The sequence below is a fragment of the Tarenaya hassleriana genome, unplaced genomic scaffold (assembly GCF_000463585.1).
Source record: "Tarenaya hassleriana unplaced genomic scaffold, ASM46358v1 Cleome2, whole genome shotgun sequence".
NCBI classification, from domain to species: domain Eukaryota; kingdom Viridiplantae; phylum Streptophyta; class Magnoliopsida; order Brassicales; family Cleomaceae; genus Tarenaya; species Tarenaya hassleriana.
This window is the reverse complement of record NW_010965372.1, coordinates 4,680,831-4,704,434: the sequence shown is the minus strand read 5'-3', so window position 1 is coordinate 4,704,434 and position 23,604 is coordinate 4,680,831. Positions and strand designations below refer to the sequence as shown.

At 32.1% G+C, this 23,604-nt stretch overlaps 3 protein-coding genes and 1 long non-coding RNA gene across 7 annotated transcripts; 3 read left to right on the top strand and 1 right to left on the bottom strand.

The window, feature by feature from the left end:
- Positions 1 to 11: 11 nt before the first annotated feature.
- On the bottom strand, positions 12 to 2,209 carry LOC104812271 (40S ribosomal protein Sa-1). The gene is made up of 5 exons (XM_010539349.2): positions 1,964 to 2,209; positions 1,078 to 1,340; positions 777 to 974; positions 375 to 594; positions 12 to 274 (listed from the first exon to the last, which is right to left on the bottom strand). Exons 1-5 carry the CDS (start codon positions 2,106 to 2,108, stop codon positions 204 to 206), a joined length of 897 nt encoding a protein of 298 aa, XP_010537651.1. The 5' UTR covers positions 2,109 to 2,209; the 3' UTR covers positions 12 to 203.
- Positions 2,210 to 2,344: 135 nt separating this feature from the next.
- LOC104812269 lies at positions 2,345 to 4,211 on the top strand. Of its 2 annotated transcripts, none has more exons than XR_771575.1 (3): positions 2,345 to 2,829; positions 2,900 to 3,503; positions 3,627 to 4,211. It is a non-coding gene; the product is annotated as an uncharacterized LOC104812269 (long non-coding RNA). The 2 variants fall into 2 exon arrangements; XR_771574.1 differs by having other exon boundaries at positions 2,346 to 2,829; positions 2,919 to 3,503.
- An 11,837-nt stretch (positions 4,212 to 16,048) lies between these two features.
- Positions 16,049 to 16,843, top strand: LOC104812268. The gene has a single exon (XM_010539344.2). The coding sequence runs from the start codon at positions 16,188 to 16,190 to the stop codon at positions 16,596 to 16,598; it is 411 nt and encodes a 136-aa protein (XP_010537646.1). The 5' UTR covers positions 16,049 to 16,187; the 3' UTR covers positions 16,599 to 16,843.
- A 1,982-nt stretch (positions 16,844 to 18,825) lies between these two features.
- On the top strand, positions 18,826 to 22,252 carry LOC104812266 (probable complex I intermediate-associated protein 30). 3 transcript variants are annotated; one of them, XM_010539342.1, is made up of 8 exons: positions 18,826 to 18,881; positions 19,547 to 19,690; positions 20,017 to 20,130; positions 20,411 to 20,467; positions 20,866 to 20,957; positions 21,286 to 21,366; positions 21,448 to 21,546; positions 21,884 to 22,252. In XM_010539342.1, the coding sequence occupies exons 2-8, from the start codon at positions 19,639 to 19,641 to the stop codon at positions 22,070 to 22,072; spliced, it is 684 nt and encodes a 227-aa protein (XP_010537644.1). In that variant the 5' UTR covers positions 18,826 to 18,881; positions 19,547 to 19,638; the 3' UTR covers positions 22,073 to 22,252. The 3 variants fall into 3 exon arrangements, with proteins under 3 accessions (XP_010537644.1, XP_010537645.1, XP_010537643.1); XM_010539343.2 differs by lacking the exon at positions 18,826 to 18,881 and adding an exon at positions 18,909 to 19,342; XM_010539341.2 differs by lacking the exon at positions 18,826 to 18,881 and adding an exon at positions 18,909 to 19,396.
- The last annotated feature ends 1,352 nt before the right edge of the window (positions 22,253 to 23,604 follow it).

Here is a 23,604-nt window from a genome sequence, read left to right as displayed (position 1 = left end):
ATGACAGAATATGATAAAACCAAGGTAAGAGAGACTTTATCAAAAGTGCAACAACCTACAATTGAAAGTTTTTACGAGAGGAAACAAAAAAGGAAAAAAGAAAGAACATAATGGTCCGACCACTCTCCCATCTCAAGCATCCAAAAAAAACAAGTGTATCACTGGTAACATATTTCATCAAAAACCGATTTCAGGGGCTAAACTTAGTCCCAAGTAGATGCTGGAGCAGCTGGGGGCGGTGCGGCGACATCCCATCCTTCTCCGGCGACTGGAACTGCAAAAACAGACACAGTGGGAGGGATCAGATTTGGCAGAGACAATGGCTAGACAATTTCAGACCAAGTAAGTCAAAGATGTAAGTTAAAGAAACTTACCACCGGCTTCACTCCAGGAAGCAACGGCAGGCACAGCAGGGATTGGTTGCTGGGCTTCAGCAGGCCATGCAGCATCAGGGATCTGAGCAGTGGTCCACTGATCTCCAATAGCACCCACTCCGAAATCAGGGGCAGGCAATCCAAAGTCGGCCTGAGGAGCAGCTTCATCCTCCTCCTGTTGTTTGGCCTCCTCGGGCTCCCTGTAGAAGAACAGGTCAACCTGCACAAAAAATTGAACACAGGTTCACGATCAATAAACTTTACAGCATATGAATAAAAAAACCGTTCCATAAACAATTTGGTCAAATACAGTGGCTAGATTTCCCCTAAATAAACCCTTTTAATCCTTGACGAAGTAAAGCTTGTAAAGCATCAGGGTTGAGAATATGGAACTGTGGATACCATGACATCCCATTTTTGGCCTGGACGAATGGTTCCACGCATCTGAAGGACCATACGGGCCAAAAGCCAGAAGAGGCAACCAATGCTATGCTTTCCCTTGTTGTTGGCAGGGATACCAATGTCAACATATCTCATTGGAGAATCGGTGTCACAGAAAGCGATAGTCGGTATGTTACCGAGCGCAGCTTCCTTGATAGGCTGCAAGAGACATAAGAACATTAGCAAACATTGTCCATAAAGCAAGGAAAACAATCGGTGATCATTAAGTAAAACTTTGATACGCATTAAAGGAAGAATCTACCTGGTGATCAGTTCTTGGGTCAGTAAGAATCAACAGCCTCGGCTCACTGAAGGATGTCTGCATCTGGTTAGTGAAGGTACCAGGAGTGTGCCTTCCAGCAATTGCATTAGCACCGGTGAACTGGGCAAACTTGAGGACAGCCCTCTGTCCATAGGGTCTTGCAGACTGAACAATGATGTCTTGTGGGTTCTCAATGCCAACAATAACCCTAGCAGCAAGCTGGAGTTTCTCCCAGGTTTTCCCGAGGTTGATGATGTAGATACCTAATATGCAAGAGATGTCCATAAGCAATAGCAGTAGTTCACGAAGAACAATTGTTCCCACGTACGGCAACAAGAATGACAAACTAAAGCCGTAACATTAAGGAATTAACAACAAATTGAATCCGACTACACTAGATTTCAATTTCTTTAAAAATAATCATATGGAGCACGCTGAATTAAGACACTTTGAGAAAAGAATATTGCAGAAAGAGAATTTTAAGGGAAGAGGACAACCGTAGGACTTTGAATCCTTTCCCACGAATTCATGGACAGATGCAAAAACGAAAAAACGGATCACAGAAACTCAAATTTCATCCAACATACACAAGCAAGCAACATCGTTATCACACGAACAGGGTAAGTTGGTAGTTTCGGATACAGATGGGCAGACGCAACGTGCAGAAAAAAAAAACATAATCTACAAAAAAAGACCATTTTGACTGAAATGTCAGATTTCGTTGCCAAACACAGCAGATCAAAGACAATCAATGAAAACCTAAAGCTTCATTCCGACACAAATCCACAAGATTGACACGCAATCCCCCTTCCATGGACAAAGATAGACATTCATTCGCGTATGCAAGAGCTCATAAAAAAAAGGTAGAAGGAGAGAGTGTTGGTACCGTCGTTGCGTCTCTTGAAGACGTAACGCTCCATCTGAAAGTCGCAATTCTTCGTACCGAGGTGGACCTCAGCCGACAACATCATCTGGATGTCGGCCTCTTTCTGAGAAAGCTGTCTAGCCGCCGGAGCTCCATTCGCCGCCATTGTTCCTCTCTTTCAATTCTTCTTCCTCCGAAACACTATAAGATACGCGGAGATGGAGCTTATGCTTCAGAAACAACGAGTCGGGCGATTGGGGCTGGTAAGGCCAGGGACGACGCATAAGTAAGCGATATAAAGGGTGAGCTTCTGAAAGCGTAAAAACCCTAGCGTATGTGTTATGACGCTTTTACCCTTACCTTGATTTTTATATTCCTGAAATAGCCTTTCCTCCAAATACGCTGCGTTTTGTGCCATTCTCTCCCTCTCTCTCAGCAACCAACGTCGAATCATTCGCTTCGTCTCTCCGTCTGATCTCGTCGTCTCTCCGTTCGGGAGACAACGATTGTTTTCGGGAAAATCGTCAAAATCCAATCCCAGATTCAGAAAAAAGCCTAAGAACGACGATTCCAATCAGAAATAACAGAATGGGCGTAAATAAGGAGACGCGAAGAGACCAAAGCCGAGGATTCCGAACGAAAGGTTCAAGAATCTGCGACCTGGGAACGCAAAAGGAGATACCCCGATGAGGAAAACGGAAGCCAAAACTTGAAATTTTGTCGGTAGACGACGAGAATGGTGGAGGAGAAGAGAGATTGAGGTGGCAGAGGATTTCAATTCCACGAAAGGGAAAGGCGTAGACATGAAGATGGTTAATCCCCTTATGGCTTGTAAAGTCGTTGCCTTTGAGATCATGGTCGAAGAGGATCACATTTACAACTTCTGGGTAAGTTTCTGATTCAAGAAAAAAAATCCGACCTTTAGTATTCTATGGATCTTTTTAATCTTCACTGAAGGTTTTTCTAATGTTTGGAGTTTGAGGGGTCGAGCACAGCGGCTTTGGCTAAGAGGTTCATCTGCGAATCTTGTCTGTGATTAGTGCTTTAGTTATAAACTCTGGGAGGATTGGATTGGCTTTAGGTTTGATACCTTCTTTGAATGGTGGTATTTTATCATCTAAGCATTTCCTCTTAATGTGTTATGTCTTGTCTGCCTTCTGTACTCTGCTGACGTTATTGGAGTTGTTAATCTCAGGAGCCTTGGCTTCCAGCCCTGTTCTTCAGGTTATTACCAGAGACGAAGGATGATTATCCACTTTTGTCATTTTGGTACTGTTGGGACTTTTGAAAGAGAGGTTGTTTCTTTTCACATTGTTAAGCTTCTTGATTTGAATGGTCATACTTCTTGGGCTCACTGAATAGAGAATAAGCGTTTTATCTGTTTGCTGCGAGAGAGAAGAACTTTTGGTTGGGAGGAGGACATGCAATATCATATATTGAATATTCAACTTTTGCCGGGGTTTATGTCTTCCTTCCGGGTATTGTACTTGTTTATGGCTCTTGAGGAAGCGTCTAGAGATATGCTCCCACGACTAAAAGGCATGGCTTTGATTCTTTGAAGGTGGACATCTTACCACACACTATGCGCTCTTTCCATTTTTTGTTCCCTCAGTTCTCTGCCCATGGATTTGAAACCAGCATGTTCGATACTAAACTCTGCTCACTAACCTTGCAAACTTTGCAGGTTAAATCACAGAGGGGGACTCTACAAAGGCAGGACAACGAGGGTGATGTTGGTGTTCAATTCAAGGCAGTGATGACGAGATGGAGGAGATTATGTTGGATGCTGCTTCTGATGCTGTTGAAGCTGAAGAAGACGGCTGTGATTTAGATGAACTTTAAGCTATTTCCTAGTGCTGCTGCTGATGATGATGATATCGATACAGGAGACACGGATGATGATATGATGATGATGATGATGATGACGATGAAGATCATGATAGTGGTGACAAGAAGATGATTAAGATGATGAAGACAAACAGCTGGAAAATCAAAGCCAAGAGAGAACAAGAAGAATCAGAAGTAATTCATGTTCAGTTCATTGTCTTAAGATAGCTTGAGCTAGAAGAAACCACATTGTTTGTCATGCAAGGTTCGTGTTGAGTAAACCCTACTCCATTAGGGTTTCTCAGCAACCATTGCGGCCCTTTATTTGTTTTTTTTTAGGGTAAAACCTTTAAAAAACTTCCAACTTGTAAAAATATATACAAATAAACTTTCAACTTGAAATATTGTCATTCAATCCCCGAACTTGTAACTTGTCACTGAATAAAACTTCAAACTTGTAAATTATTTTTCTAATAAACCTTTGACCGGTTTGACCACAATTTCAGACGATCGGAAATCCACGTATTAACGGATTGCTGATGTCACTTTATACACGTTATCAATTTTAATTTAAAAATTGACATCAGTAATCCGTCAATACGTGGATTTCCGATCGTTTGAAATTGTGGTCAAACCGGTCAAACGTTTATTAGAGCAATAATTTGCAAGTTCGAGGTTTTATTCAGTGACAAGTTACAAGTTCGGGGATTGAATGACAGTTTTTCAAGTTGAATGTTTATTTGTATATATTTTTGCAAGTTAGAGGTTTTTTTAGGGGTTTTACCCTTTTTTTTATATATATAAACAAACTATTGCTATAACATTTTTGTATATGGATAATTTATTTAATTAAATTATAAGAATATTTAGTTAAAAAAATATGCTGAACTTGGATGATGTGAGACACTAAAGGGAGTTTTGGAGCTATAAACATAATGCTTTATAATAAATATAACATTATTTTTAGACATCACAGATGCATATTCTTTGTGATCTAGTAGATTAGTTTTACAGGTTTCATTTTTTTAATTGAGCATAAGATGTTTCTAGATACAGATTTAAAAATATAGTCGGTGCAATAACCACGTAAAAATAATAATAATTACAGTAGTAGAATTTTTTTTATAATTATCTAGTATCTTTGATTGCAGGCGTGCAAATCGATGTTAATTGATGGTAATTAGGTGGGATTAAGGCTTAATTAGCAACGCACTTAATTGTACCAACTTGATTAACTGATATGATTAAGACGTGCTTACTTCATATCTAACTCAAAAGATTCCGTATCGCACGCTTTCTAGCTTAGATTTTGAGTATAATCAACAATCACCAAATATTTCTAGAAAATTCGGGGAATCGAATTAGTTCCTGAATCTGAATATAATAATAAAATCCCTAATTGTTATGTTATAGTTATTAATGAAATGTATCTCAATGGATTATAGTTCAAGTGGATAGAAACGGTCCATTTATGATTAAAAAAATCTCTATTATAAGAGGGTACGAAGAAAAACAATAATTTTGTAATCTTAATCATTTTTATTTTTTTACAATCAAGAAGTTTATCGAACTTTTACCCCAATTACATTTCCTAAAAAATCGAGAAAATCCAGATGAATATTGTTCTCTACGGTTAGATTTCGAAAGGTATTTGTTATGAAATTATTACAAAAAAAATGCAGTGAATAAAACATATATTCGACGGCAAACCACAGCATTTTGCATGTTGGACGATAAAGTTTGTTCCGTGTTGAATACCTTTCGAAATCTTTTTTTTTTTTTTGATAATCCGAAATCTTTATATATACTTACGATAATTTAATCAAAATAAACGAAAATCATGCATGTAATCATATGAACAGTTACGGAAACGCATGATATGTACAAGTGGCTTACAACATGTTATCCCCTTCGATTATTTAATATATATATATATATATTGAGTTTTTTTATATATTTTATATATAATAAATAACAGCGAAAGAGATAATATTTACTTATAAACACCGTGATCCATGAGCTCCAAAAGGCCAAGTTAAAAGACTTCGATTAAATCTTATAAAATGTTCCATTTTCAAAAAATTTAAAAAGGTTCTTATACTAATTAGTCAATGTAAAACACACCATTGGATTGCGAAATTTTAAATTTTGTCATATAAAAAAATATTATGTTTGGACGCTTCAAATAGTTTGAGAATTGTTCATATATATATATATATATATATATGTGTGTGTGTGTAAGAGAGAACCCCACCTAACGTCGAGTTTCATCATCGAATCGCTAAACATCGCTATGATATGTGTTGTATTATTATATATAATATAACCACATTCACGACAAGATATCATCGTTATCTCTAAACATAAACCCAATGTCCCATCATTAGACAACAAACACACAACACGCTGCCTACACAAATTCGGGGATTGAATGACAGTTTTTCAAGTTGAATGTTTATTTGTATATATTTTTGCAAGTTAGAGGTTTTTTTAGGGGTTTTACCCTTTTTTTTATATATATAAACAAACTATTGCTATAACATTTTTGTATATGGATAATTTATTTAATTAAATTATAAGAATATTTAGTTAAAAAAATATGCTGAACTTGGATGATGTGAGACACTAAAGGGAGTTTTGGAGCTATAAACATAATGCTTTATAATAAATATAACATTATTTTTAGACATCACAGATGCATATTCTTTGTGATCTAGTAGATTAGTTTTACAGGTTTCATTTTTTTAATTGAGCATAAGATGTTTCTAGATACAGATTTAAAAATATAGTCGGTGCAATAACCACGTAAAAATAATAATAATTACAGTAGTAGAATTTTTTTTATAATTATCTAGTATCTTTGATTGCAGGCGTGCAAATCGATGTTAATTGATGGTAATTAGGTGGGATTAAGGCTTAATTAGCAACGCACTTAATTGTACCAACTTGATTAACTGATATGATTAAGACGTGCTTACTTCATATCTAACTCAAAAGATTCCGTATCGCACGCTTTCTAGCTTAGATTTTGAGTATAATCAACAATCACCAAATATTTCTAGAAAATTCGGGGAATCGAATTAGTTCCTGAATCTGAATATAATAATAAAATCCCTAATTGTTATGTTATAGTTATTAATGAAATGTATCTCAATGGATTATAGTTCAAGTGGATAGAAACGGTCCATTTATGATTAAAAAAATCTCTATTATAAGAGGGTACGAAGAAAAACAATAATTTTGTAATCTTAATCATTTTTATTTTTTTACAATCAAGAAGTTTATCGAACTTTTACCCCAATTACATTTCCTAAAAAATCGAGAAAATCCAGATGAATATTGTTCTCTACGCTTAGATTTAAACTCAGGATAAAAGTACAAAACTAAATATATTTTGCATGTTCTCTTACCACCATGTCATCCAAACTTAGATCATTTTCATCATTTGTTTTAAAAAGACGGTATTGTTATATTTGGAAATGATAATTTGAGGATTTTACTGTATTATTTGAAGATAGTAAATCTCCTTGTTATAAAAGAAAATAAGACAAGATGGTCCAATAAAATTATTGTTCGAAAATTTCGGTATATATATATTACATAATGTTATAAGACGTGATATATAATAGACATTATATATCGAAGCGAAGCCTAAAGTTTTTTTTTTGGGAAAATGACATTTTTCTACACCAATTTAGTAAAATGTGACATTTTCTTACACGAATTTTTAATTTGACAAAAACCTACACTATATTATCAGATGTCCCAAATCTATACACAAATTACCCAATATTACTGCAAGTTACTACTCAATCCGAAACGATGTTAAAATGTCCGTTAATTGATGACGTAGAAGGCCACGTGGCGGTTGGCGTGGAAGGCCATTGGAAAATTTTGTCACGTCAGCACGTCGTCAGATTTTCAAAAAAAAATTAAAAAATTAAAAAAATTAAAAAAATTAAAAAAATTAAAAAAATTAAAAAAATTAAAAAAATTAAAAAAAATAAAAAAATTAAAAAAATTAAAAAAATTAAAAAAATTAAAAAAAATTAAAAAAATTAAAAAATTAAAAAATTAAAAAAAAATAAAAAAAAATTAAAATCGAAAATAAAATAAAAATAAAAAAATAAAAAATACATATATATACATACAAACATATATAAATACATATACATATATACATGTATATATATAAACATATACAATACATATATATATATATTGTATATATACATATATATGCATACATACATATATATATATGTATACATATAAAATATAAAAAAATACATGTACATACATATATCTATACGTGTATATGCATATATATTCATATCTATATACAAATACAAATATAAACAAATATACTCATATGTATTAATATATCTATATATACATACAAAATAAAAAATATACACATATATATATACATGCATCTATACAAATATATATATACATACATACAAATATATTTATATATACATATATTTTTAATTTGATATACAAGTATATATTTATATATACATAAAAAAATAAAAAATACATATATATACATATATGTACATACAAATATATTTATATATACACAAATATATGTATGTATATATATTTGTATAGATATATGTATATATATGTGTATATTTGTTATTTTGTATGTATATATAGATATATTTATACATAAAAATATATGTATTTATATTTGTATTTGTATATAGATATGAATATATATGCATATATATATAGATGTATGTATATATCTATTTTTTTTATTTTATATGCATACATATATATATATATGCATTGTATATGTTTATATATATATATATACATGTATATATGTATATGTATTTATATATATGTATTTGTGTATATATAAATATATTTGTATGTATGTATATGTATATATGTATTTTTTTACTTTTTTATGTTTTTTAATTTTTTAATTTTTTTTTGAAAATCTGACGTGGCCAAATTTTTCATATGACCTTCCACGTCAGTCGCCACGTGGCCTTCCACGTCATCAATTAACGGACATTTTAATATCGTTTCGGATTGTGTAGTAAATTGCAGTAAAATTGGGTAATTCATGTATAGATTTGGGATATTTGATAATATAGTGTAGGTTTTTGTCAAATTAAAAATTCGTGTAAAAAATCCTTGTTTTTATTGTTTTTTGAATGTGAGAATAATCATAAATTAATGAAGTACATGCGTAAATGTAAATAATATATATATAACGACAAAATAAAAGAAGGGTTACACTTTTATTTATTTTTCAAAAATGATATATATGATGTAAAAGATGCATGGAAGATTGCATGTGAAGACGAACACAGCCGATTAGGACACAGTTGTAACGCACTTACGATGCGTTATGGAATCGAATTTATTGGTGAATAGATTTGATTGACATTTTTTATATGTTCTTAAATCAAATAAATTAAAATAATTTACATATTTTAAAAATTGAATTTGAATGAAACACGAACCAAAATTAAATAAAAATTAATAAAATCTGCATGTGAAATAAACGATTTTGTTAACGGATGAGTCCAAAATCTGAAATAATCGATTTTTTCTCTTTTTTTTTTCTTTTTTGTTTTCCTTTTTTTTTAAAAAAAAAAACGGGTCCTACCCTATTGTACACCAAAACAATTAGCTCCCCCTGCAACCAATTTATTAGTTGATAAATAATTTTATTTTTTCTGAAAGACGTTTTGGATTATATGCTGTTTTTGGCATTTGCATATCCGCCAAAGAAAGCTGTCCAAATGCGGAAATAAAATAAATTCTATTTATTTTGGATTTGACAAGCCAAAATAAAGTTGGCACATCATATATATATATATATATATGTGTATTTTACACTAATGTGAAACATTCGTTTATTGGACTCTATATCTTACAATATTTTTTTAATCGATTTGATATTAGTAACACAAATCATTAATTCATCTAACAACATATATATACATATATGATTTTAAACCCAGACAATAAAAAAATACGAATGTGTGCGCGCGCGTGTGTATTTATACACAATACATTATGAGAATATTACATACGCACGAAGGGTGTATGCTTATGTATTTCTGCATTACATATTTTCCGTTCGATCGAATGTTTAGGTCGGGCGCATACATATATATAATAATGTTTTAGATATAAGGAGGGGGATAATATTTTATAGTTTGAATGTTTGTTGCCATAAAACTATATAATAAACAATTTCATACAAAAAACTATATAATAAACAAAAGTAAATGAATTATCATAGATATTTTTTTGGACATGCAATTTTTTTTTTTATATCACCTTAAATGATTAGCTTACCTTCCACAATTTGTAGTTCGAAAAAGACAGCGTAGGGTCTTCTGACGTTTCGCCACGGAAGTTTGAGGGTATAATGAATTCAATTAAATATAATTAGTTTTTTTTTGTAATTATTCATGGTAGGGAAATTTTGAATTAAAAAGATGGACCGGCTTTTAGTTGGTTATTTGTTATGAAATTATTATAAAAAAAATGCAGTGAATAAAACATATATTCGACGGCAAACCACAGCATTTTGCATGTTGGACGATAAAGTTTGTTCCGTGTTGAATACCTTTCGAAATCTTTTTTTTTTTTTTGATAATCCGAAATCTTTATATATACTTACGATAATTTAATCAAAATAAACGAAAATCATGCATGTAATCATATGAACAGTTACGGAAACGCATGATATGTACAAGTGGCTTACAACATGTTATCCCCTTCGATTATTTAATATATATATATATATATTGAGTTTTTTTATATATTTTATATATAATAAATAACAGCGAAAGAGATAATATTTACTTATAAACACCGTGATCCATGAGCTCCAAAAGGCCAAGTTAAAAGACTTCGATTAAATCTTATAAAATGTTCCATTTTCAAAAAATTTAAAAAGGTTCTTATACTAATTAGTCAATGTAAAACACACCATTGGATTGCGAAATTTTAAATTTTGTCATATAAAAAAATATTATGTTTGGACGCTTCAAATAGTTTGAGAATTGTTCATATATATATATATATATATATATGTGTGTGTGTGTAAGAGAGAACCCCACCTAACGTCGAGTTTCATCATCGAATCGCTAAACATCGCTATGATATGTGTTGTATTATTATATATAATATAACCACATTCACGACAAGATATCATCGTTATCTCTAAACATAAACCCAATGTCCCATCATTAGACAACAAACACACAACACGCTGCCTACACAAATTCGGGGATTGAATGACAGTTTTTCAAGTTGAATGTTTATTTGTATATATTTTTGCAAGTTAGAGGTTTTTTTAGGGGTTTTACCCTTTTTTTTATATATATAAACAAACTATTGCTATAACATTTTTGTATATGGATAATTTATTTAATTAAATTATAAGAATATTTAGTTAAAAAAATATGCTGAACTTGGATGATGTGAGACACTAAAGGGAGTTTTGGAGCTATAAACATAATGCTTTATAATAAATATAACATTATTTTTAGACATCACAGATGCATATTCTTTGTGATCTAGTAGATTAGTTTTACAGGTTTCATTTTTTTAATTGAGCATAAGATGTTTCTAGATACAGATTTAAAAATATAGTCGGTGCAATAACCACGTAAAAATAATAATAATTACAGTAGTAGAATTTTTTTTATAATTATCTAGTATCTTTGATTGCAGGCGTGCAAATCGATGTTAATTGATGGTAATTAGGTGGGATTAAGGCTTAATTAGCAACGCACTTAATTGTACCAACTTGATTAACTGATATGATTAAGACGTGCTTACTTCATATCTAACTCAAAAGATTCCGTATCGCACGCTTTCTAGCTTAGATTTTGAGTATAATCAACAATCACCAAATATTTCTAGAAAATTCGGGGAATCGAATTAGTTCCTGAATCTGAATATAATAATAAAATCCCTAATTGTTATGTTATAGTTATTAATGAAATGTATCTCAATGGATTATAGTTCAAGTGGATAGAAACGGTCCATTTATGATTAAAAAAATCTCTATTATAAGAGGGTACGAAGAAAAACAATAATTTTGTAATCTTAATCATTTTTATTTTTTTACAATCAAGAAGTTTATCGAACTTTTACCCCAATTACATTTCCTAAAAAATCGAGAAAATCCAGATGAATATTGTTCTCTACGCTTAGATTTAAACTCAGGATAAAAGTACAAAACTAAATATATTTTGCATGTTCTCTTACCACCATGTCATCCAAACTTAGATCATTTTCATCATTTGTTTTAAAAAGACGGTATTGTTATATTTGGAAATGATAATTTGAGGATTTTACTGTATTATTTGAAGATAGTAAATCTCCTTGTTATAAAAGAAAATAAGACAAGATGGTCCAATAAAATTATTGTTCGAAAATTTCGGTATATATATATTACATAATGTTATAAGACGTGATATATAATAGACATTATATATCGAAGCGAAGCCTAAAGTTTTTTTTTTGGGAAAATGACATTTTTCTACACCAATTTAGTAAAATGTGACATTTTCTTACACGAATTTTTAATTTGACAAAAACCTACACTATATTATCAGATGTCCCAAATCTATACACAAATTACCCAATATTACTGCAAGTTACTACTCAATCCGAAACGATGTTAAAATGTCCGTTAATTGATGACGTAGAAGGCCACGTGGCGGTTGGCGTGGAAGGCCATTGGAAAATTTTGTCACGTCAGCACGTCGTCAGATTTTCAAAAAAAAATTAAAAAATTAAAAAAATTAAAAAAATTAAAAAAATTAAAAAAATTAAAAAAATTAAAAAAATTAAAAAAATTAAAAAAATTAAAAAAATTAAAAAAATTAAAAAAATTAAAAAAATTAAAAAAAATTAAAAAAATTAAAAAATTAAAAAATTAAAAAAAAATAAAAAAAAATTAAAATCGAAAATAAAATAAAAATAAAAAAATAAAAAATACATATATATACATACAAACATATATAAATACATATACATATATACATGTATATATATATTTTATAATTATCTAGTATCTTTGATTGCAGGCGTGCAAATCGATGTTAATTGATGGTAATTAGGTGGGATTAAGGCTTAATTAGCAACGCACTTAATTGTACCAACTTGATTAACTGATATGATTAAGACGTGCTTACTTCATATCTAACTCAAAAGATTCCGTATCGCACGCTTTCTAGCTTAGATTTTGAGTATAATCAACAATCACCAAATATTTCTAGAAAATTCGGGGAATCGAATTAGTTCCTGAATCTGAATATAATAATAAAATCCCTAATTGTTATGTTATAGTTATTAATGAAATGTATCTCAATGGATTATAGTTCAAGTGGATAGAAACGGTCCATTTATGATTAAAAAAATCTCTATTATAAGAGGGTACGAAGAAAAACAATAATTTTGTAATCTTAATCATTTTTATTTTTTTACAATCAAGAAGTTTATCGAACTTTTACCCCAATTACATTTCCTAAAAAATCGAGAAAATCCAGATGAATATTGTTCTCTACGGTTAGATTTCGAAAGGTATTTGTTATGAAATTATTACAAAAAAAATGCAGTGAATAAAACATATATTCGACGGCAAACCACAGCATTTTGCATGTTGGACGATAAAGTTTGTTCCGTGTTGAATACCTTTCGAAATCTTTTTTTTTTTTTTGATAATCCGAAATCTTTATATATACTTACGATAATTTAATCAAAATAAACGAAAATCATGCATGTAATCATATGAACAGTTACGGAAACGCATGATATGTACAAGTGGCTTACAACATGTTATCCCCTTCGATTATTTAATATATATATATATATATTGAGTTTTTTTATATATTTTATATATAATAAATAACAGCGAAAGAGATAATATTTACTTATAAACACCGTGATCCATGAGCTCCAAAAGGCCAAGTTAAAAGACTTCGATTAAATCTTATAAAATGTTCCATTTTCAAAAAATTTAAAAAGGTTCTTATACTAATTAGTCAATGTAAAACACACCATTGGATTGCGAAATTTTAAATTTTGTCATATAAAAAAATATTATGTTTGGACGCTTCAAATAGTTTGAGAATTGTTCATATATATATATATATATATATATGTGTGTGTGTGTAAGAGAGAACCCCACCTAACGTCGAGTTTCATCATCGAATCGCTAAACATCGCTATGATATGTGTTGTATTATTATATATAATATAACCACATTCACGACAAGATATCATCGTTATCTCTAAACATAAACCCAATGTCCCATCATTAGACAACAAACACACAACACGCTGCCTACACAAATTCGGGGATTGAATGACAGTTTTTCAAGTTGAATGTTTATTTGTATATATTTTTGCAAGTTAGAGGTTTTTTTAGGGGTTTTACCCTTTTTTTTATATATATAAACAAACTATTGCTATAACATTTTTGTATATGGATAATTTATTTAATTAAATTATAAGAATATTTAGTTAAAAAAATATGCTGAACTTGGATGATGTGAGACACTAAAGGGAGTTTTGGAGCTATAAACATAATGCTTTATAATAAATATAACATTATTTTTAGACATCACAGATGCATATTCTTTGTGATCTAGTAGATTAGTTTTACAGGTTTCATTTTTTTAATTGAGCATAAGATGTTTCTAGATACAGATTTAAAAATATAGTCGGTGCAATAACCACGTAAAAATAATAATAATTACAGTAGTAGAATTTTTTTTATAATTATCTAGTATCTTTGATTGCAGGCGTGCAAATCGATGTTAATTGATGGTAATTAGGTGGGATTAAGGCTTAATTAGCAACGCACTTAATTGTACCAACTTGATTAACTGATATGATTAAGACGTGCTTACTTCATATCTAACTCAAAAGATTCCGTATCGCACGCTTTCTAGCTTAGATTTTGAGTATAATCAACAATCACCAAATATTTCTAGAAAATTCGGGGAATCGAATTAGTTCCTGAATCTGAATATAATAATAAAATCCCTAATTGTTATGTTATAGTTATTAATGAAATGTATCTCAATGGATTATAGTTCAAGTGGATAGAAACGGTCCATTTATGATTAAAAAAATCTCTATTATAAGAGGGTACGAAGAAAAACAATAATTTTGTAATCTTAATCATTTTTATTTTTTTACAATCAAGAAGTTTATCGAACTTTTACCCCAATTACATTTCCTAAAAAATCGAGAAAATCCAGATGAATATTGTTCTCTACGGTTAGATTTCGAAAGGTATTTGTTATGAAATTATTACAAAAAAAATGCAGTGAATAAAACATATATTCGACGGCAAACCACAGCATTTTGCATGTTGGACGATAAAGTTTGTTCCGTGTTGAATACCTTTCGAAATCTTTTTTTTTTTTTTGATAATCCGAAATCTTTATATATACTTACGATAATTTAATCAAAATAAACGAAAATCATGCATGTAATCATATGAACAGTTACGGAAACGCATGATATGTACAAGTGGCTTACAACATGTTATCCCCTTCGATTATTTAATATATATATATATATATTGAGTTTTTTTATATATTTTATATATAATAAATAACAGCGAAAGAGATAATATTTACTTATAAACACCGTGATCCATGAGCTCCAAAAGGCCAAGTTAAAAGACTTCGATTAAATCTTATAAAATGTTCCATTTTCAAAAAATTTAAAAAGGTTCTTATACTAATTAGTCAATGTAAAACACACCATTGGATTGCGAAATTTTAAATTTTGTCATATAAAAAAATATTATGTTTGGACGCTTCAAATAGTTTGAGAATTGTTCATATATATATATATATGTATGTATGTATGTATGTATGTAAGAGAACCCCACCTAACGTCGAGTTTCATCATCGAATCGCTAAACATCGCTATGATATGTGTTGTATTATTATATATAATATAACCACATTCACGACAAGATATCATCGTTATCTCTAAACATAAACCCAATGTCCCATCATTAGACAACAAACACACAACACGCTGCCTACACAAATACATACACCACACAAGCATATATGGTTATCTATATATATGCATACGTATACATATATATACGTGTAATTATATGGAAAACAATGAGCAAGTAGACAGTGGTTTTCGCCGATTCTGTCCTTATCTCTCTTAGCTGTTCTACATCAATCCGTGGGCCATGCCTCCTTAACGTACTCTCTCTGCTCATAGTCGTATATATAAATGAACCTTCCTTGTTCATACGTCCCCATAACGTCTCAGATTTCTCTTCCTCAGACAGTTCTTCTTCATCAAACCCTACCGATATATACACACATACACAAAAAACTGCAATCCTTTTAAAGAAACCCTTCTGTTCAATCATCCACCAATGGCCAAAGTCGGGAAGTTGACGAAGCTCAAGTCGGCAATGAAGAGATGGCCGTCGTTCACAAAGACCCACCACTCCGCCTCCGCCTCTGCCACCGTTTCCGGCGACTCCTCCGGCGTGGAGCTCCCGAAGGGAAACGGCGGCGATAATCTCCACGTGGTTTACGTAGGGAAGTGTCGGAGACCGTACGCGTTGAGCTCCGACATCATCGGACACCCACTCTTCCAAGAACTCGTGGATCGGTCTTCAAGATTCGCCGAGCACGATCGAGAGATCGTTGTCGCCTGTGAAGTTGTCCTGTTCGAGCACTTGCTTTGGATGCTCAAGAACATCAACTGCTCCCATGGAGATGGTCATGATGGATTCGGAGGAGGATCCATGGAAGAATTGGCTGAGTTCTACACTTATTAACCGTATTACTATACGTTTAATTCATATAATAACCCTCTTTGAGGATTTGATATTGTATTCGATCGTTACACGCGATCTCAAAACGTGTCATTAATTTGCTGTTTTTTTCGAGCAATCTCGAGATTTGAACTCTGAGAAAAAAGAGGATCAATGTGGAAAGGATTTCTCACGGTTTGAATTGTTTAAAGAAAAAAAAAGAGAGTTATTTTATAATCTTTGTATGTTCATCCAATTTTTTTTATATATATGGACCGATGTTTTTTTTATATCTTATTGTCAATCTAGTTAATGATATTGGTGACTCAATGCATCACATTTCATATATATATATATATATATACCGAATTTTGTTTTTGGTCCATTTGTTTTCTATTTATGGCACGTTATCTTTTTTTGGGGTCGATTTTGTTATGTCTATTTGAATTGCCACTTTCGATTACATAATCGGAGCCTCCGATGACGTTTGAAGTTCTTGAAATTGATGAGTCGGTCCATTTTAATAAATTGGTTATTTGCCTCCTCTTTTCTTATACACGTATATAATTTATATATGTGTATATATACATACTTCCTCTTTTCTAATTAATAATGATGATGCTTTATCCCTTTTTACAATTTTTTGTTAAATAGAAAAAATACGTATCATAAAGAGAAAGATATAATAATTTTTGTGTCGATTCTTGAATTAAAGAAAAATAGTCGCTCTCACGCGCAGGTGGGTTGGTCCCAATTTTATGGTCCTACTCTCTTATATGTTTTTTACATTAATATTTTTTTATTCGTATGTTATTCTATATATTGGATATATGAATATATACAAACGATAATATAGATATCAAAGAATATAAATGGCAACAATCCAAAAACTCTATTGGGCCGAAGAAAAAAAAGAAAATTAGACGACGAGGGTAATGTTAAAAAATCAAAATTTTAAAATCTTAACTAAAATTTAGAAAAAGTGGGATAAAGTTTCAATTGATATACAAATAGGCTTTCATATTCCAAGCATGCAAAAAATTGAAATAAAGGAAATAATTGTCACAGAATGTAATTAGAAACAGTGTTATATTACACATCGTACGATGTTATAATTAGTACTTGATAGATATAATTATTTATGATGTGAAGTTTCCACGTTAAGCTTAATTAGGTACAATCTTCTCTTGCCTCCGACACTCCTATCATTGAGAAGACAGCCGTGTCCTTCACCAAATTTCATGGAACTTATAACCACTTCTGTTTTTTATTTCCTGAATATATCTGTTGCTATATATATATATATATATATATGGTGAATATTATAACTGATACTAAATTGCAATGGCTATTATTATAAAAATGTTCGGTGCTGGGTTCGATTCCACCGGTGAAAAATGATGTAATTTTTGGACCACAATGGTCCATATACAAAAACTGGTCTCTGATCTAGGGTAGATGTAGTCGGACCGAAAACTCGGGAAACTATCTTGGTTATCAAAAAAAAAAATAATTGGTTAGTATATTATTGTATTTATCTACCAAACGTGTACGTAGACTAACAAAAGGGTTGACATATATATATATATATATATATATATATATATATATATTGGTTGGCATTATTCATTAATTAGTATTTGTTGTTGATTATAATGATTAGTTCCGATTAAACAATTAGTTAAAGTGATGATCATGATTATCACCATATGTGTATTGTGCGCGTACATACATTAATGCATGCCTGTATTTGCATGTATGTGAATACGTGTTCTATGAACATACGTGTGTGTATGTATATATTGATATCAATCTATATTTTTTATACACAAGCGGAAAATATTTTGTAATTAATAATTGAGAAATTTATTACTCTTTATGTAATTACAGGCTAAAAAAGATTCATTCATATTACCATTCAATAAACAAAAAGACTCGTCCACACAAATTTGGAATCCTTACATATATTGCAACGGCGACAGTGAAGGATTTAGATTGTGATTGTTCGAAAAATAAAATTTCTGTTTAGTGGATTTTATTTTATAAAATCATTCAATAAGTATTTATTTAAAAAATTACTCAAAATAAAAAATTAAATTAAAAATCCATTATATATTAGACGATAAACAATGAATATTATAGTTGTAATTTTCGGCCCGAAATGGTCATATGGGCCTTAAACATGGCTCAATACGAGAAATGGGCTTTTTAAAACGACAACGTTTCGTTGAGTAAAGATCGATGTGCTTCTTCCACGTCGGGCTTCGAGTTGGGCTACCTCTAAATCGGGGACCAACGGCGACGGCGGTACGTGAGTTCCTAATATGCTTCGATTTGTAACCCCCGAATGGATGGTGGATGCCCAGAAAGAAAATGCTTTGAATCTTGCGAGTTTTTTTAGTTTGTCGCAACTATCAGATTTCTTTATGCTTTTCTGCGATCTTTGAAGCAGAGACTGCTGCTTTAGATTTTTCAAAGTTTTTAATTAGTGGGTACCTGTGGTCTAGCCCTGGAGATTTCTCAGGCATATGTTTCTGTTTCTTTTTGTTGTTGGGCGCTTGGGATCATCGGTTCTGTAACTTCTCGATTTATGCATTTTGAGTGTTTGTCGAAATGCCCCAGTAGATTGTAGTCGAATCGGGAGTAATGTGACTTCCTGCTCAATATCCGATCTACTACAGAATGGCATCTTCTCTAAAAAATATGATTTTTGGGAGGAAAGGGCTCCGAATTGAGGCCTTAATGCTACCGGAGTTACCGTCTCCATTGTAAACTTCTTATCCGTTTTGATGGATAGCAGAACATTTATTCTTGTTATGAGGGTGAGGCTGATTTGATTTGATATGCAAAAAGAGTAACCTTTTTTGTTCCTTGATATTGTTGGATTGTGATCTATTTGCGTCTGGTTTGTGGGTGTAATTCTAGTCGTAAAAAAGGTTGGAGCTTGACGTTTACTTCTTAATTGCTAGCAGTTTATAGAATCAACATTGAAACTCCGCATTTCCATCGGGGAAAACAGTAAAGTTTTGAGGGCTGATCCCATCGATTGAGGAGCTTCAGAGGCATGTCACGGTTTCGATCACTGCTGCAAGCCTCAGTGAATGCGACAAAGAAGGGTATTTTCTCTTCCATCTTTCGATGAATTACAATGCATTACACTTGCTGCGATTTACTGATTTCATTGCACATGAGCTCATGGGGATGTGTTTCTTTTTGTTGAGTATATACTTAGGCTGCTACAAAACGACGGATGATATGTGCTTATTTTTTGCAGTTTCAAATCTAAGAACGGATGATTTCCGGCTAGTGGGTTTATATTCCAGCACTTCATATAACTCTCGAAAGATGGAGATTTATATTTGTTTTTCCTTCTGTTAATTTTAGCGGAAGTTTCCAGTAAGCTAATAATATTTACTTGTTTTTCTCATTGCACAAACTGCAGCCTTTACGTGGAACACTGAAGAATGGTTACCTCCTGCAGAGAAGCATATCTTCAAGTTCAGTTCGAAAGAAGACCTGAGGAAGTGGCACCTGTATTCTGATTCCGAGTATGGAGGTACTTAAGCTCACATGTTCAGGCATCTGCTCAGTTGAAACTTGAAAGTATCTGATTGATTGGTCATTATCATATTTATCTTTCATTGTCATGTCTCCTGTCATTCATATGAAAAACTAGTAGTGATCATTGTTATATTTATCTTTCATTGTCATGTCTCCGTCATTCGTATGAAAAACTAGCAGAACAAAATAAGATTTCTGGTTGCACACATAGAATTGCACTGCATAGAATTTGATACATATGATCTGCTTTTTATTTGTTTGAAATTATTTTACAGGACTATCTTCTGCTTCATTGGAGATTGCAGATGGAAGAAATGGATCAAATTGCCCTGGTTAGTATGTAGCAATGAAGTGAGACTGTCACTTTTTAATCTCTGTTGCATTTCTCTTTTGTCTGATACATCTTGATTAACGTTTGCCTAAGCAAGGCATAATCAGTAGCACACGCTGGAACCTCACGCCGAAAATTGCTTCTGTGATATATGACTGCTGACGTGTTCATCACTGGGGTCACTAGAGACACTTTTCTCCCGCAATCTACGTATTTTATTCCCTGAATCGTCAATTTCTTTGACATAGGTGCTAAGTTGTGTAATGAAATCCTTACATAACCATCAAACTATCAAGTTTCTGGTTTCCAGGATGCTTTAGCCCTGAATTAATATTTCTTAAAGCTTCTTGTTATCTACTGACCCAGTTAGTGACCTTTTTCACCCAATAACTTGTCTAGGAATTTTCTCGGGGAACCTTTCCCTGGACGTTAGTGAGGGTTCTAAATGGAAAATCACTCGAAGTGGTTTCTGTGGAATGCGCTCTAAGCAGGTACTAAAATTGCTTTCTATTTTCTTACATACACAAGTATCATTATTTAGAACCCAGATTCTACGTTTTTTTTTTGCATTTTACTTCTGGGATTTGTAATATGATTAGACATTTCAGTTTCTCTATTATACAATGCATTTAGGTGAGTCAGGTCTTTCAATTCATGTCTTCAGACTAAATTGAATATTTGAGTTTTACCATGAGTCCATGACCATAAAAAAATAGCAAAGAGCTGTCACAGGAGGTGTATTCAGAATCTTATGCATATGTGTGCATGTGCATGTGTATTCTCCATTGGAGTGGAATAACCACTTTCCTCATTCTGCAGTTTGATGGATTCATTGATCTCGACGGCTACGATGCTGTAGCCCTGAGGCTCAAAGGAGATGGAAGATGTTATATTTCAACTGTGAGTTTTATGCTTATGCTTCCCCTTCCTCTAATTCAGATCAGAGATGAGAGGTTAACCTGATTTTTTTTTTAATTTTAGATCTATACCGAGAACTGGGTGAATTCACCCGGACAACCAGAGGATAATTCATGGCAAGCTTTTGTCATTACCCCAAAGGATGACTGGTATACTGCTAAGGTGAGTTCTTCTTCAGGCATATGCTCGATTCAAACATGCAGACAATTGAACCTGTCTTTGCTTTTAAAAGTCGGGAAAACCCTCCTTAGATTTCGTTTATAGGATCAAAATATCCTTTTTTATAGATGAAAATAGTAGTCTACAGTTTTCGTAGTCAAGGCATATTATGGCACTTAATGACAATTTTTTCGATTTTTTCTTTCACGTCATCACCTGATCTCATCTCATATAGGGGTTGGATACCCGGATTCCGGGCTTTCTCCCCGCAACCCCGCTCTATGGCATATCAACTACATCTCTTGTAGGCGATAACCCGGATGAGAATGTTTTTTTGCAGATACCGTTTGCTCGATACTTGCCGACATGGAGAGGGAACGTGATAGATGCGCAGATGGAGATGAACCTCGGTCGTGTTCTAGGCATGTCTATCTCAGTTAACGCAGAAGCCGGTGTCGATGGATCCAAATCAGGCGCTGGAGATTTTCGAGTGGAGATTGACTGGATCAAAGCATTACGAACTGACTAATACGTAAGTCGTTGATCGTATTCTGCAATGACTTCTTTCTGTTTGTTACTTGTAACGCCAAGCTTTGCAATCTCTCATGGCTTATTGTCTGAAAGATTTTGGCTTTCTTTGCGGAATCATTGCACGATCTATTGCTCTGTAATAAATTATATTGCTTCTGTTATTTAGTCCTTGAATCTATTTGCTTAAAATGTATTACAATTACAAATACATAACAGCTATTTGCTTAAAATATTATAATAAAAACGAAGTTCGTATGTTCAATCAATGCTATAAAATTCAACATGCAACCAAAAGAAACCAGTTTGTTAAATAAAAATGTGTCTTCCTTCTTATTATTATTATTATTATTATTATTATTATACAACGAAACACATGCATGATAAAAGTAGTGACGAGGAAAGAATATCAAAGGATAAGGCAAGACATGGGAGGGAAACATGTTGCATGTTATGAACCTTACATCATTACCCGCACATTTAGAAACCACCATATCTATATCTATCTATATCTATATATATATTCATTTTTATGTTATTGTTTTCCTTGTTAATTAATGTTATTTACCGCGAATTATATATATACGGTCGCAAAAAATATAAATTAGGATATGTTGGGTGTGTTATTTTATATGTCTCATATTCATGCATAGTTAACTTTCAATTTCATATCAAGACTGTCCAAGTTTAATAACTTTCAGAACATACGACCAAATCATCCATGTTATACACCATTAGAAAGATAATTTTGATATCTACGAAACGATATCAAGAACATGCAATTCCGATAACGGTATAGAAAGTTATGTTCAAACCAACATCATTATATCAATATGATTTTTGTTTTAAAACCGGAAAACCAAATCCGAACCCACGGCGAACCGTGTCTCCTTAAGGAAATTATTCCCCGCGCGGTACCTACGGTTAATGGAATATATCCTCCCAGGATAGGACAGACGTACCTCACCGGAACAGTGGTACTTCAAACTCCGGTGCCTTGTCGAACTCAAAGCTCGGTTTGAATCACAAAGGAAAAAAGATGATTTTCTTTCTTTTGTAGAAAGCTTTTGTGTTTTTCTTGATGTTCTTAAAAATGAAAACAAAGCCTCCTATTTATAGGATTGAAAAATTGTAAAACTCCCAAAAGTCATAAATATTTTTTAAGTTTTAGAATATAAATGTGGAGAATAACATATAAAAATATCTCCTTTCATTTAATTAAAAAAAACTCCAACAGTCCCCCACATGAATGGAGAATTTTAGAAAACTCTTTAAAACCATGCAACCTTTGTGATTCAACTATGAAGAATTAATCGCATCTGGATAAGTAGGTTTCCCTTTGAACTTTCCATAGTGGATTTAAATCGGATATACTCACCAATCGGTAGATGCGATATCTTTGAATCGTCGGTTTTTTATGTATACCAAGACAATCTAAACCACACAATTAATTCTTAACCGTCTTTGGTTCTCACTTTTGTGTTCGTTTCAGCCATGAACACCTGTCTGGTTTCATGAAAGCGTAGAGAACTG

What these genes read in the sequence shown, in the direction of transcription:
- LOC104812268 (XM_010539344.2), top strand. Translation starts at nt 16,188, where the DNA reads ATGGCCAAAGTCGGGAAGTTGACGAAGCTCAAGTCGGCAATGAAGAGA.
- LOC104812271 (XM_010539349.2), bottom strand. Translation starts at nt 2,108, where the DNA reads ATGGCGGCGAATGGAGCTCCGGCGGCTAGACAGCTTTCTCAGAAAGAG. An exon ending in ACCCAAGAACTGATCACCAG is followed by an intron (nt 975 to 1,077) that starts GTAGATTCTTCC and finishes TGTCTCTTGCAG; the next exon opens with CCTATCAAGGAAGCTGCGCT. An exon ending in TTCCTGGAGTGAAGCCGGTG is followed by an intron (nt 275 to 374) that starts GTAAGTTTCTTT and finishes CTGTTTTTGCAG; the next exon opens with TTCCAGTCGCCGGAGAAGGA.
- LOC104812266 (XM_010539342.1), top strand. Translation starts at nt 19,639, where the DNA reads ATGTCACGGTTTCGATCACTGCTGCAAGCCTCAGTGAATGCGACAAAG. An exon ending in AGTGAATGCGACAAAGAAGG is followed by an intron (nt 19,691 to 20,016) that starts GTATTTTCTCTT and finishes CACAAACTGCAG; the next exon opens with CCTTTACGTGGAACACTGAA. An exon ending in TTCTGATTCCGAGTATGGAG is followed by an intron (nt 20,131 to 20,410) that starts GTACTTAAGCTC and finishes ATTATTTTACAG; the next exon opens with GACTATCTTCTGCTTCATTG.